The sequence below is a fragment of the Suncus etruscus genome, chromosome 1, assembly GCF_024139225.1.
Source record: "Suncus etruscus isolate mSunEtr1 chromosome 1, mSunEtr1.pri.cur, whole genome shotgun sequence".
NCBI classification, from domain to species: Eukaryota; Metazoa; Chordata; class Mammalia; order Eulipotyphla; family Soricidae; genus Suncus; species Suncus etruscus.
In genome coordinates, this window is record NC_064848.1 from 207206013 (window position 1) to 207219932 (window position 13920).

Sequence of the window (13920 nt, forward strand, 5' to 3'; positions counted from 1 at the left end):
AGCCTCCACTCTGCTTGTCCCTGAACCCCGCTCACGGGGACCCCCTCACTACGAGGGCACCCAACTCAACAGAGACCCATATGGCCCGGCTGAGGGGCAGGCAGGTGCCCCTGGTCCTGCCTCATGTGAGTCTGTTCAGTCCGAGGCCCCCACACCTGCTGCTGCAGCCTTGTGGGCCCAGAACCTGGGCAGAAAGGAAGGACCGGGGGTACACCCACAGGCACTGCCCGTTCAATCCCACGCTCTGCACACTCATCTGTGAGCAAGCTGCCCCCTCCCTGTACACTCCCTTCCGGCACACACACCCACACGCACTCCCGCATCCCTGCCTGTACACCCTCACCCTGCCTGCCCAACCTCATGTCTGCCCACACACCCACATCCCTGCCTGCACTCTCCCCAGTAATGCCTCTAACTGTCTGTGGGAAGGTCATACCGCCCTCTCAGGTCTCAGCTGCTTGGAAGGACAAGCTGGGTGGCCCCCGAGTCCTTGCTCCCCACCCCCCAATGTGTCCACTGCCTCAACCAGGTCGGTCATTCGCCTTCAGACAGCCTCTAGCGTCTCACTGCAGAGGTCACTACACACACACCCAGCCCTGTCTGCCCCACGGTCTGGTCCCACTTCTCTCACAGCTCCAGACTTCCTCTCGCAGTGGGGCCCCTCAGGTAGCCACAGCCTCTCTGCCGGGCCCTCCGCAGCCCCTGACCGCCCCTCATCCCCATCCTGCAGGAGATGTGCTATTCCAGATGGCCGAGGTTCACCGGCAGATTCAGAACCAGCTGGAAGAGATGGTGAGCTGGTGTGGAGGCCGGGGGCCAGGGGGGAGTAGGGTCGACCGGGGAAGGGGTGCTCACAGCTTCTGTGGGAACCGAGCCTTCAGCTGTGTCTTCTCCCCCGCCTGCAGCTGAAGTCGTTCCACGCAGAGCTGCTCACACAGCTGGAGCAGAAGGTGGAGCTGGACTCCAGGTACCTGAGTGTAAGTACCAGCCTTGGGCCTGAGTGTGAGTACTCGGGCCAGTACCTCATTGGGAGGACCAGGCCCGTGCCTGAGTAAGTGCCCAGCACGAATACCTAAGCATGAGTACCAACCCATCCTTTCCAGCTTCCCAGGTTGTGCCGTGTGTGCCCAGCCAGACACAGGGGACCCTGACCCCCTAAACTCCTGGTGGGCTCAGCTTTTCCTGGGTAGACACCCAGGGCATGGGGAGGGGCTGCCGCACCAGTGGGGGTGGGCTCCACACAGGGTCCTAAGACTCAAGTTTTCAAACTCCAGGCTGCGCTGAAGAAGTACCAGACGGAGCAGAGGGGCAAAGGCGACGCCCTGGACAAGTGCCAAGCCGAGCTGAAGAAGCTGCGGAAGAAGAGCCAAGGGAGCAAGAACCCACAGAAGTACTCGGACAAGGAGCTTCAGGTGGGCACGGGTGGGGACCCTGGAGGGGCGGCAGTGGGCGGGGCTCCCTCCCCTCATCGTGTCCCCCAGAAGTGCCCACCCCTGCGTCTCCCCCGGCCATGTTCCGCCGGTCTTCCCGGCCCTGACTACCCGGTGCCCAGCACTGGGCAGTGAGGCTGGACTGTCCCTTTGTCCTCACAGCTCACCTGGCCGGGAGCCCAGGCTGGGCTCTGCTTGGAGTTGTGGGAACAGGCAGTGAAGGGGATCCCCGAGTTTGGAGCAGTGCCTCACTGGCGCTGCAGGGCGGGTAGGGGGGGAGTCCTGGAGGAGTGATCCCTGAGCACAGTGGAGCAGGGGGAGGACATGGCTCCCTAATAAAAGCACAAACAAAACAAGAGGGAGCCGGAAGCACTGTGTGCCAGCTGAGCCCAGCCTCTGCCCTTCTGCCCCCCAACTTCCATGGCCAGGCCACGAGCTCTGCCTGGATGCAGCTGCGGACCCTTGGAGGGGTTCTCCCAGCCCTCCAGCCCCTGCCAGGCCATCATCCTGCACCACCAGGACAGCCATGCTGCCAGACTCTCCCAGGGGTCCTGGTGTAGGGCTATGGGCGGCTGGGCTTCCGGTCGCTGCAGACCCGCCCAGCACTACCCGAGCCCCCTTGGGCTGGGCTAGCTGATCCCCAGCAGATTCGGAGTGAATCTGTCTACCCTGCCTTGGCCTGTGGGCACCCTTCCCCGTGTTTGGTGGGTGCGTTGGCACAACCCAACAGGACGCTCGGCCACTGCCTGCACTGAGCCCAGAGCTCTTGGCCCGAGATATGCCTGCTGGGGACAATGGTGTACAGCTAAGGATGGAGCAGAGTCAGGGCCGTGGCAGGTCAGGGGCACAGTCCCTGAGGGAGCCCCACCCAAGCCTGTGCTGGCAGTGGGTGGAAAGAGGTGAAAGCCTCCTTTGGACAGGCCACACGTGGGGCTCAGGAATCACTCCTGGCAGGCTTGGGGGGTAACTTACGGGATACCAGGGATCGAACTCGGGTCCGTTGGGTGCAAGGTAAACGCCCTTCCGGCTATGCTATCTCTCTGGCCCTGAAAGAGGAAGTTTCTTTTTTTTTTTTTTGGTTTTTGGATTTTGGGTCATGTCTGGCAGTGCTCAGAAACCACCCCTGGCAGGCACAGGGGACCATATGGGATGCCGGGATTTGAACCACCATCCTTCTGGATGTAAGGCAATTGCCCTACCTCCAGGCTATCTCTCCAGCCCCGAGAGGAAGAGTTTCTATTTAAAGGGCCATGGAATTAATGCAGGGTCCTAGTCACCATAATCCGATCTCAGGGGTGCTTGCACACCCTGTGACCCCCTGGAAAGACCCCCGCTCTAGGCTCAGCACCTGCCTCCTTGTCCCCCAGCCCAGACACAGGCCCATAGGCTATCCCAGGCCTCTTTCCCAACCAGCCCCCCCCGAATATACCCTCTGCCCGCTGGGTATGAGGGGCCTCCCCACCATGCAAACTGATCCAGTGGACTCCAGGAAGGAAGGGGCAGCAGGTGTGGGCCTTCAACAGTGCTCCTGCTGTGCCCTCATCCCTTCGCCTCACGCCGGGGTCCCCCTTGCTCCTGTGTGGGAGCCCCTGTGTGTTCTTGAGCTGCAGGGTTTGGGGGCTGCGTGGGGCTCCAAGGGTGCTGCTGAGCTGAGCCTGGTGTCTCTAGAAGGCCCCCCCCTGCTCTGAGTCACACAGCCTCACTCTCCGGCACTTTTGTCTTCTCGGATTCCAGGCTCTCAGCCCAGGATGACTAAGTGGGTCTTGAATGCTTCCAGCTGGGGTTTCTATAGTGCCTGTCTCCATAGCACCGGCCCAGTGCCGAGCTGAGAGACTGGGGGGCAGGACCTGGAGGGACCCACAGGGCACCACCCTGCCCGACCAGCCCCTAGCCCATATGCCTCTCCGGGGTGCGGCTCTGCCCGTGGGCAGAATCCTGGCGGCCATGTGTTCCAGCCACACCATGCTGTGCTGTGTGGAGTTGTGCAGACACGACCCCCAGCTGGGCTTCCCGATTGCTAGTGACCATCCCAGGAAGGAGCCCCATCCCCTGTGGACCCTGCAGTCCCTGCTTTTCTGTTGTGGAGCTTTTTCTCTGCTTTTTTTTCTTTTTTTTTTTTTTCCCTTTTTTGGGCCACACCCAGCTGTGCTCAAGACTCAATCTTGACCCTGCACTCGAAAATCACTCCTGAAGTGTTGTGGGGGACGCAATGGGGTACTGGGAGTTTAACCCCGGTTGGCTGTCATGTCCAAGGCAAACGCCCTCCCGCTGTGCTATATGGCTCTAGCATAGCAAGCCTTTTTTGTTGTTGGTTTTTTGGGGGGAGGGCAATACTCAGCAGTGCACAGGGCTCCTCTTGGCTCTGAGCTCAGGGATTACTTCTGATAGTGCTTAGGGAAACCCTATGGGGTGCTGGGGAGGACCCCAGGTATATGGTGAGTGAGGCCAGTGCCCTCCCCTCTGTACTGTGGTTCCCCCCTTCCTCTTCCCCTTCCCCAATGCTTGTCCCTGGAACAGCTGGAAACCTTAGACACCAGCCTGTCCCCGGCCTCCCCGAATAAACCAGCCAGCTAACCAGGCCAGCACCGCGCGCCCCACACACCCTCTGGGGTCTCTCCACCCCAGGGAGACTTTCCTGCGGCCTAAAAACCCAGAAACATGCGCGGCTGGATGGCTGGAAGGAGCTGTCCTGGCCAGGGGGCCCTGGGGGCCCGTGTCCCGGATACACACAGTCCTGCGCTGACCTGTGCCAACCGCTGCCGTCCATCCCGAAGGGAACTAGGGCTCGCATACCTACACACCCCCGCCCAGACCGGAGTCGGGTGCCAGGCCAGATCGTGCAGTGGGAGGGGAGATGGGGTTTTCCTGGGGTTGACCCCATCTGTCCTGCTAGACCTGTCTTGGACTTCCCTCAGGCTGGGCTCAGAGGGCCAGTGTGTGGGCCAGGCCAGTGTGTGCGTGTTGTGTGTCTTGTATCCCAGCGTGCAGGTGTCCTTGTCTGCACGTGTCTTCTCTGTGTGTACACGTGTTTTGTGTGCAGGGTGTGCAAGGTGCCTGTGTGAGGAGCTGTGGGGCAGCCACCAAGCAGTGCAGGTCTACTGCTGATGTAGTTTGACTGGGAGACTGCAGTACTCATTTGCACCCCAGTCCTTCAATATGCGCTCCCGGGGTGACTGCACAGGAGTCTGGGCCCCTAGTGGCATGGGGGGGGGGGGCGCTTTGGCTGCAGGAGCGGCAGTTGGGGGAGGGCCGTCCAGATTCAGGGCACCCCGGGACTCCTCCCTGGGCCTGCCCCCTCGGCTCTGAGTTTGGGGCCCGGCTGGCCCCACCCTCGGCGTGCGTCCCGCGCCCCCGGCCTTGCCTGCCGCGGAGGGGAGGCGGTCGGAACAGCCCGTCCGGGCCCTTCCTGCCGCCCACCGCGCTGACTCAGCCGGCGGAGGAGTCGGCCACCGCGCGGCCCCAGCTGGAGGCAGAAGCAGCGCCTGCCAGGCCGGCGAGGGTGGGGCGCGAGGGTGGGCTTGTGCCCCCGAGCCCCCCGAGCCTGAACCCCGTAGGCGTCTGGGGAGTCGCCGGCCTGCAGAGCCTGCGGAGTAGGCGCGGGGGCGGGCCCGACACACCCGATTGGTCAGTTTCAGGGGCGGGGCGGTTGTGGCTAAGACATGCTATTGGTCAGGCCGGGACAGGCGCGTAACCGGCACATCCTATTGGTCAACTTCGGGGGCGGAGTCGGCCGGGACGGACATTTTATTGGTCACTTTAGGGGCGGGGCCGGCGCGGAGCCGACACATCCTATTGGTCAGGCCCTGTCCTCCGTGTGGGCGTGGTCAGAGTTCTATCCGCCCTGTGGGCTTGGCATGGACTCCTCTCGGCGCCTTGGCTGCCCAGTTTGCTGGTCCCGTTCTGCTACTGCTGGGAGCCCCCAAGTCGCCTTGTCCTTCCATCTTCCTTCGATCTTGGTCCTCTCAAACCCAGGCTGGACCCCTGGGTGCCCCGCATACTAGTAGTTCCCGGATTGGGGTGGCCTGGGCCAGCATGGGCAGGCGCTGAAGCCCCCCCACAGCAAGGTCCAAGCACCCAGGTTGCCCCTTCACGCCCAGGGCTCCGTGGTGGGCTCGTGGGAGCCGCAGGTGGAGGTGCAGGTGCACTTGGGCCGGTTTGCTATCTGCAGAGCCCTTCCCCATGACCCACTCCTCTGGCCTTGCACCCACACATGTGGCATCTGCCCTGCAGAGCCAGTGGGACCCCAGATGGTTAGGACCGCACCAAGCCGACCCCCCAGAGGCTCCTGCAGCACTCCTCTGGCCCTCTCCACGGGAAGAGGCCCATCCACCCTCAATGAAACAGCCCTGTGCCATCCGGAATGGATGGATGGAGCACGAAGTTCGCTGAGTGGTGAGCGGGTTCTGTCCCCACTGACCCTGCCTTCTGTCCCCAGTACATTGACGCCATCAGCAGCAAGCAGGGGGAGCTGGAGGGCTACGTGTCAGACGGGTACAAGACGGCCCTGACAGAGGAGCGCCGGCGCTTCTGTTTCCTGGTGGAGAAGCAGTGTGCTGTGGCCAAGAACTCGGCCGCCTACCACTCCAAGGTGCGTGAGCCTCGTCAATGGGGCCTCTTGGGGTCAGGGGTCGGTGAGGTCAAAGCCTGCTGTGCCCGGCACCCAGCTGTGTGACCCATCCATGACTCTGGCTCCTTTTTCCTCCCAGTGACCCCACAACCCACACACGTGGACTCCAGAATGGTGTGCCCCTGACCCTCACCTTGTGTCTCCCTCGACTACAGGGCAAGGAGCTGCTGGCCCAGAAGCTGCCGCTGTGGCAACAGGCCTGTGCGGACCCCAATAAGATCCCAGACCGAGCCACACAGCTGATGCAGCACATGTCCGGGAGCAACGGCTCCATCCTGCCCAGCTCCCTGTCTGCCTCCAAGTCCAACCTACTCATCTCAGACCCCATCCCAGGGGCCAAGCCCCTGCCCGTGCCACCTGAGCTTGCCCCGTTTGTAGGGGTGAGTTCTGGACCTCTGGAAGGCCAGCTGCGGGGATACTACTGTGCTGGGGCCCCAGCCAGGCTGACCCCTGCATGTCTCTCTGGACAGCGCCTGTCTGCCCAGGATAATGCGCCCACCATGAACGGCGTCTCGGGCCCTGATGCCGAGGACTACAGTCCTTGGAGCGAGCGCAAGGCTGCTTCCAAGGCCTCAGGCTCTGGACAGTCCCAGGGCAAGCTGAGCGACTCCTATTCCAACACACTGCCCGTGCGCAAGAGCGTGACCCCGAAAAACAGCTATGCCACCAGTAAGGCCTGGCCCCAGCACGCCCCTAAACCCATGGGAATGACTGAGTGGGGTGGGGGTAGGGATCGGAGTGTTGTGTGGGGAAGCGTGTGCATGATCACATGTGCACATGCCTGTGTTTTTGGTCCAGACCTGTTTGCGTGTTCGCACAGGTATGCATGTGTGTACATATGTCTGCATGTGTATCTGATACATGCTTATGTGTGTGTGCTGTGTATGCTTTGGGGAACCATCAAGCCTCTTGCAGGACCAGCACAGTGGGCTTTGCATAGCAGGGCTGGGAGCTGGATCTGTGAGTGTGCGTCTCTCACTCCGTGCCTGCCTGTGTTGGGGACACACCCTGCAGGAGGGGAGGGGGACACTCCCTGGCCTGGTGTTCCCCTGGCTAGCGTCACCCTTCCTGTGTCTCCACAGCAGAGAACAAGACACTACCACGCTCTAGCTCCATGGCGGCTGGGCTGGAGCGCAACGGGCGCACGCGGGTCAAGGCCATCTTCTCGCACGCGGCGGGTGACAACGGGACACTGCTCAGCTTCAAGGAGGGCGACCTCATCACGCTGCTGGTGCCTGAAGCACGAGACGGCTGGCACTACGGCGAGAGCGAGAAGACCAAAATGTGAGCCCGCCCTGCCCCTCCACCCGCCACCATGCGACAGACAGCCTAACCCTAACCACAGACAGCCGGACTACCTGGACGTTAACCAAGCTCTCTGGGGTTGCACAGGGCTCAGTGTCCCGGGGGGCTGGGTTGGGCAGTGCTGGCTAGCAACTCACCAGGTCCCCCTTGCAGGCGGGGCTGGTTCCCCTTCTCCTACACACGGGTCCTGGATGGCGACGGCAGCGACCGGATGCATATGAGGTGAGCAAGCACTGAGGGCACAGAGGCTTCAGCCTGTGTCTGCGGCTGGTGCTAAGGAGGCCCTGACTGAAGTGCTAAAGGAAGCACAGTTGGCTAGGAGGGACCTGGGGCAGCCAGGGTACAAGGACTGGGTCCTGGACTAACCATTGGCTGGGGGTATGGGGCACCTCTGAATATGTCCCAGGAGCACTCAGGGTGTGTGCCTCTAAGCATTGTCCTGGGAACAGCAGGGGATGTGTGGCATATCCGAGCACTGTCTCAGAAGCAGCAGGGTTATAGAGCATGTCTGAGCACTGTCTCGGGAGTAGCTGGGTGGGTGAGGCCCCCTCTGAGCACTGTCTCAGAGCAGCGAGGATATGTGCTTCCTCTGAGCACTGTCCGCAGAATAGTCGGGATCTAGGGTGTACCTGAGCACTGTCCCAGGAGCAGTGGTGGGTAGGTGGCCCCTGAGCACTATTCTGGGAGCAGTGACTGGTGTGGCCCCTCTAAGTGCCGCCCCTCAGTCTGCAGCAGGGCAAGAGCAGCAGCACTGGGAACCTTCTGGACAAGGACGACCTGGCACTACCACCCCCTGACTATGGCTCGTCCGCACGCGCCTTCCCCACCCAGAGTGCTGGCACCTTCAAGCAGCGGCCCTACAGCGTGGCAGTGCCCGCCTTCGCACAGGTAGGCTGCGCCTGTAGCCAGCAGGGTTGGAGCACCCATTTTGCCCCAGGTCTCGGTACCCCGTAGGGTCCCCCACGCCCCCCCAGGAGCAGAGAGCTGAAAGTCAGTTCCGAGCACTGTTGGGTGTGGTCAAAAACTAGAAAGAGAAAAGCCTGAGCTTGAGCTTGGGCTGGACCATGTGAGCCTCGGAGGGAGGATCCCCAGCAGGACTCCCCATGGGGGTCTGTCCACAACCCGGCCCCCCCAAAGGGATTTCTTGGGACGCAGCTCCTCTTTGGCCCTCTGGGGACCTGAGTTCAAGGCCTGGATGCCTGCCCTCACGTTCTCCGTGGATCCAGGGGCCTCTGCTCCAGGTCCCTGACAGCAACTCAGGCCTCTGCAGGAGGCTGCTTGGTGTGGTGTTCCCCCCCCCACCCTCAGCTGCACTACCCACCGCGGCCCTTTCCTTACATGTGCCCCATAACATGTCACCCCATGACACATCCCCCTCTGACACATCCCCTTTTTCCCAGGGGCTGGATGACTACGGGGCGCGGGCAGTGAGCAGGTAAGAGGCGCCGGCTCTCCGTGGGAGTGGTGGGCTGGGGGTGCTTTCAGGGGTCCCAGCCAGCCTAGGTAGGGCATATGGCCTGGATGACGATCACCTGCAGGAAGGGGACATGACACAACAAGTGGCTCGTGTCCTTACTGGAGCCAGGATTGAGCTTCCCAGCCTCTCTGGGGTCCCTGCTTTCCCAGGGCCCCCTGGCTTCCAGGTCTGCCTCAATCAGATACTGCTTCCCTAGATCCAGCCCAGATGGGAGCAGGCGGTGGTTGTAGGGTGTGTCTTGTGTCAGGGTGGGGGGCGTTGTAGGCCTTCGGGGCCGCGGCCAAGCTTCCTGTGCTCTGTCCACAGCGGCAGCGGCACGCTGGTGTCCACGGTGTGAGCCCACAGGCTCTGCTGCCGGAAGAGCTGCACCCCTCCCTGCCTCCCTGCTCCCTGCTTTGGTCTCAGCACCCCACCCCCCACTGCCTTGCCCTCTGCCTTTTGGTTGGTGACCCCAGACTCTGGGATCCACCAGGGTCCATGGTGCTGCCCCACTCTGCCCCCCCCCCGCCAGGCCGGGCCCACCTCTGCCCCCCGCCTGTGTGCCAGGACCGCTGACCCTTCGCCATGGCTCGCTGCGAGCCCGGCCTAGAGTTTGAATATATAAAAAAAGAAAAAAATCTTAAAAATAAGACAAAACAGACAAAAAAAAAAAACAAAACACCCTCCAAACCCAGGAAAAAGCCTTTTCCTGCCCCTGCCCTGCATGGCCCACTCGGCGCCCGGCGCCTCCCGAGGAAGCTGCTCTGGGGACGGAGGCCGCCGTGCCCAGCCCGATGCCCGCTCAGGGTGGGCCGGCCGGGGGGCATCATTGCCCGCCACACACGGACATTCCAAAGACTCGGACTCCCCCTCCCGGGTTCTGGGAAATGGTTCCCGAGCCAGACTCCCGGGACCCAGCCGGGGTGCACACCAGGCGCAGCCCCGTCTCTCCGTCTGTCTGTCCCGGTGGCTTCAGAAATAGGCACACGGGGCCCCAGGCTACTGGCTCAGCCTCGCCGCCCGCTGAGCCTGCCCGGGCCCTCCGCAGACAGGCCTCATTTTCTACTGACGAGTGACCCGGCTAGCACAACCCCTAGGGGGTGTGGTTCTGCTCAGACATAGTCCAGGGGGGCCGCACCCGGTGGCTGAATGTAGACCCGCCCTGCAAACCTCGGACAAAGGCGCCAAGTGCCCGACTCACTCCTCTCTCCTCTCCTTTTTTTAAAAAACAAAAAATCGGAATTGTGCCCTGTTCTGCCATTGTTTGAATAAAAGTTTTATTTATTGCATTGAGCTGGGTGTGGCGCCTCCTTCCGGCTCTGCGGCCTGCCCCAGCCCCCATTGCTGGCACCCGCAGCCCACCCCAGCCGCCCGGCCTCCACCAACGCCCGTTTCTCCTTGCAGCCCGGAAGTGGAAGTGGCGCGATTCTGAGCCGCCAGCCCACATAGAGTAGTAAGTGTCACTGGCCCAGTGCTGGGCCTGCTCCCCCTCTCCTGGGCGCTGGGGCTTCCTCCTGCCTGGAGCTCTTGGGTCTGCGGCCCCTGTACTGCTGGGCGGAGCCTCTGGGCCTGTCTGGGTCTCGGCTGCCTCTGCTGGGTGCTTTGGGCTGCATTCAGGGGGGACCTGGTGATGGTTCCTGGTCTGTCCTCTGACAGGCGTCACAGCCCCAGAGCTGCGGCTCTGACCAGCTCCCCACGTGCCCTGATGTGGCCCTTGTCACCAGACCAAGCTCACAGCGGGTGACCGCACCAGCATCTGCCCGCTAGGGCCCTGGGCCTGCTCAGGCAGGGGCTGCTGGCTCTCTTTGCAAGATTCAGACACTAGCTAGTGGGCTGCAGTAGGCTGGGTTTTAGGGTTCTCACCAGGCAGAGCTCGGTGGGTTACACCTGCTGGGGCCTCAGACTCAAGTGATACTGGGTATTAGGTCCGTCTTCTGGTGCATGGGCCCCCTTTCTCAGGAGGATGGCGACCACTTTGCCCTGGGGGACAGTCCCCAGTGCCATTGTCACGCCGGGCCCTGGCTGATCCTGCTGGAGACAGCGGGGGTGCACCCTGAGCAATCGCCAGGCAAACGCTGCTGAAACTCTTACTTGACCTGGGCACACTGGACCCTCAGGAGCTGCTGCCGCACAGGCAGGATGGTGCCAGGGAGACAGGGCGAGACCCCACCCCTTGTGCTTAGACCACGCTGTGGGCATGTGGCAGCAGGTGAGGGCAGGGGCTGCCTGCCAGGGCCACCCACTACGGTCTGCCTGGCTGCTGGGCAAAGTCCCCTGAAGTCGGGTGCCCCACGCTCCCTGGAAGAGGACGGGTGTGAACCAAGGCTCTGAAGACAGAACACGCATCACATCCAAGAAGAGAACATTCTGGAAAAGCGGACTCGAAGCCAGCATTACTCGTTTCCCTGGACAGACAGCTGGACACACCCAGGCTCACACACTGTGCTCAGAAGCACCCTCTACACCAGCAGCGATGCCAAAGTCGCAATAATTCTACAACTGCACCAACTCATGGGAGTGGCCGCCGGCGAGGCCAAATAAGCGTGGGTGTCCGGGGCTGTGAGTGCCAGGGTGGACCTCTGGGGTCCTGCTACTTGTAGCCCCTGGTCATCACCATGGGGCTGTGGCCCATATGCCACCAGCCGAATCCTCTGGGTCCTTCCAGGCCACTGCTTGGGAACCCTGAGTCCTGGCCCCCACCAGGGGCGTGGGCGTGGTCAGGGAGGAACCTCCCTCGAGGGGTGTGGCCAGAGAGCTTCTGTGTGGTGTGATTGGAGAGGTGCCTCCTTGGGGCGTGGTCATGGAGGGACCTCCCCCGGGGGCCTGGCCAGGGAGGAGTTTTCTGGGAGGTGTATGTTTGGAGAGCTCTGAGGGGCGTGGTCTTGGAGGCTCCTTCCCACGGGGCGTGGTCAGAGGCGCCTCCTAGCCTTGCCTCCTGTGTGCCCGTGTGCGTGGTCACCATTGGTGGACGTGCGTTTGGCAGAAGTGTCGCCTCCTGGCACGAGTGCCCACTCCCCTCGCCCACCTCCTGCTGCCAAGGACGGATTCTGCCCAAGGGCCTTGTGCGCCCATCTCTAGATCTCAGTGTCTGGCCCTGTCCCAAGCCAGCTCTCAGGCCGCCTCCCCCGGCTTCATAAACCTTCTGGAAGCCAGCAGGCACTGTGCAGATTTTGGTTCTGAGAAGGGGGAGTTCCCTGCTCAAGGTCTTTGGCCAAGTCTTCCCCCCCCCGTTTTTTCTTTGTTTTGGGGGCCACACCCGGTGACACTCGGGGGTTACTCCTGGCTATGAACTCAGAAATCGCTCCTGGCTTGGGGGACCATATGGGACTCGGGGGATAGAACCCAGGACCGTCCTGGGTCAGCTGCGTGCACAGGCAACCGCCCTCCCGCTACGCTATCGCGTCGGCCCCGAAGCCCCTTTGTTGTGAGCTGCAGGAGAGTTGTGGCGGGGGAGGACCAAGGTCAGGCCCAGGCCTCCCTGGCAGTAGCCTACTGGCCCTGCTGCCCACCGTGGTGGGCATGAGCTGCCCTCCACCCTGCTCCACCCGAGCTGAGCTCAGAAAGGGCGTCACAGCCCGCGCCTCTGGGGCCCTGCTCGCACGTGTGAGCCGAAGCGTGTCCAGCTCATATGAAAACCAAGTGCAGGGCACCGGGCCTGTAGCCCCGGACGCGGAACACGCTGCCTCCTCTTCCCGCACTCTGCCCTTTCAAACTGCCACGCAAGTGTCTGGATTTTGGAAAGAAACAGTCCTCCGGGAAACGGGGGCCGTGGCCTCCGCCTGGGCGTCCTCCAGGCTCCGAGGAAGTCCCCCCCACGCCAGAGGAATGCCCGCCCAGGTAACGCCCGGAGCAGAGCGCCCGCCACGCGTGCTCCTGCCAGTGCCAGCCCTCGTGTCGCACGTCCCATCTGTGCTGCTGCCACGCCTGTGCATCCCGGCTTAGCGGGCACCCGAGGAGCCAGGCCGGGCTGCACTGCCGTGCTCACCCCGTCCGTCCGTCCCTCCGTCCGTCCTTCCGTCCATCGCCCGCTTGTCTGCCCATGTGTCCATCTGGGTCTCGGAGGCGTCCCCGCTGCAGGGCTGGGTCTGTGCTTGGCCATGGAACGGTGCGTCTGAGTGGACAGGCCTCCACGCGTGTGCAGCATGTGGGGCGTCTGTGATCTCTGCCCACATGGGGCGTGTCCACGTCCCAGCCACACAGGTGTGTCTACATATGCTCCACCCTCCTGGGGCGTGTCTGAGTTCAGCCCACGCGGGGAGTGTCTGTTTATGCTCTGCCCACATCGGGGCATGTCTCTGTGAGTTCTGCCCACATTGGGGCGTGTCTGCTCCACTTCATGGAGGTGTGTCCTCGTATGGTCTGCCCACGTGGTGGCGTGTCTCTGTTCTTTCCCCACATGGAGCGTGTCTCTGTATGCTCTGCCCACGTGGGGCCGTGTCTTGCTTCACCTGTGTGGGGTGTGTCTTTGTATGGTCCGCCCCCATGGGGGGGTGTCCCTCGTCTGCTGCAGAACCTGAATGTTTGCATTTGGCATGTGTGGGCTGCTACCACGTGTTCACGGATGTGCCCTTCTGAAGGCTGCAAGTGATAGCGGGACCATGTTCACCCACATTAGGGAGGTCGTTGCACCTGCCTCCCGGGGGGTGGGTGACTGGCGGTGGAAGGCCCTCTGCGAGCCAGCCTCGGGGACGGGGTTTCATGGCTCAGCCTGCGGTGGGACAAGAGCAAGGGGTGGGCACGGCGTAGAGTCGTGGGTAGAGCAAACCCCTGAATTGCAGCTGTGTCTCCTCCGCAGGAACCCCTTTGCTCATGTCCAGCTGAAGCCGACAGTGACCAACGACAGGTCTGCTCCCCTTCTCAGCTGATGGCCCTTCGCCCCGTGGACGTCCTTCACCAGCAGTGATCCCTTCAATCCCGCTCATTCTGGTGCCTCTCTCTGGCTAGCTGCACCGGAGTCCCTGAGGAGGTGGCCTCAGGAAGGGGCAAGCATGGGCTGGTGACCCCACAGCAGCCCAGCCCACCAGTGTGGACCCAGAGCAACCCACAGCTTCGAGCACTTCTGTCTCAATAAACCCAGCCTGTGCCGCATCTTCTGCCTGGGT

General features: G+C 62.5%; 1 protein-coding gene across 5 annotated transcripts in view; it reads left to right on the top strand.

The window, feature by feature from the left end:
* The window catches only part of BAIAP2 (BAR/IMD domain containing adaptor protein 2), a 30800-nt gene extending 16894 nt beyond the window's left edge, over window positions 1-13906 (top strand). The window contains exons 4-15 of one of the 5 annotated variants that reach the window (XM_049776280.1): window positions 731-792; window positions 906-977; window positions 1275-1412; window positions 5866-6018; window positions 6213-6437; window positions 6528-6726; window positions 7140-7341; window positions 7516-7584; window positions 8088-8250; window positions 8763-8797; window positions 10223-10271; window positions 13614-13694. In XM_049776280.1, coding sequence (XP_049632237.1) covers window positions 731-792; window positions 906-977; window positions 1275-1412; window positions 5866-6018; window positions 6213-6437; window positions 6528-6726; window positions 7140-7341; window positions 7516-7584; window positions 8088-8250; window positions 8763-8797; window positions 10223-10250 — 1346 coding nt within the window. In that variant the 3' untranslated portion in view covers window positions 10251-10271; window positions 13614-13694. Of the gene's footprint in view, window positions 1-730; window positions 793-905; window positions 978-1274; window positions 1413-5865; window positions 6019-6212; window positions 6438-6527; window positions 6727-7139; window positions 7342-7515; window positions 7585-8087; window positions 8251-8762; window positions 8798-9145; window positions 10108-10222; window positions 10272-13613 lie in introns of those variants that run through there. The other 4 variants (XM_049776254.1, XM_049776264.1, XM_049776273.1 and 1 more) reach the window with 4 other exon arrangements.
* Window positions 13907-13920: the final 14 nt, after the last annotated feature.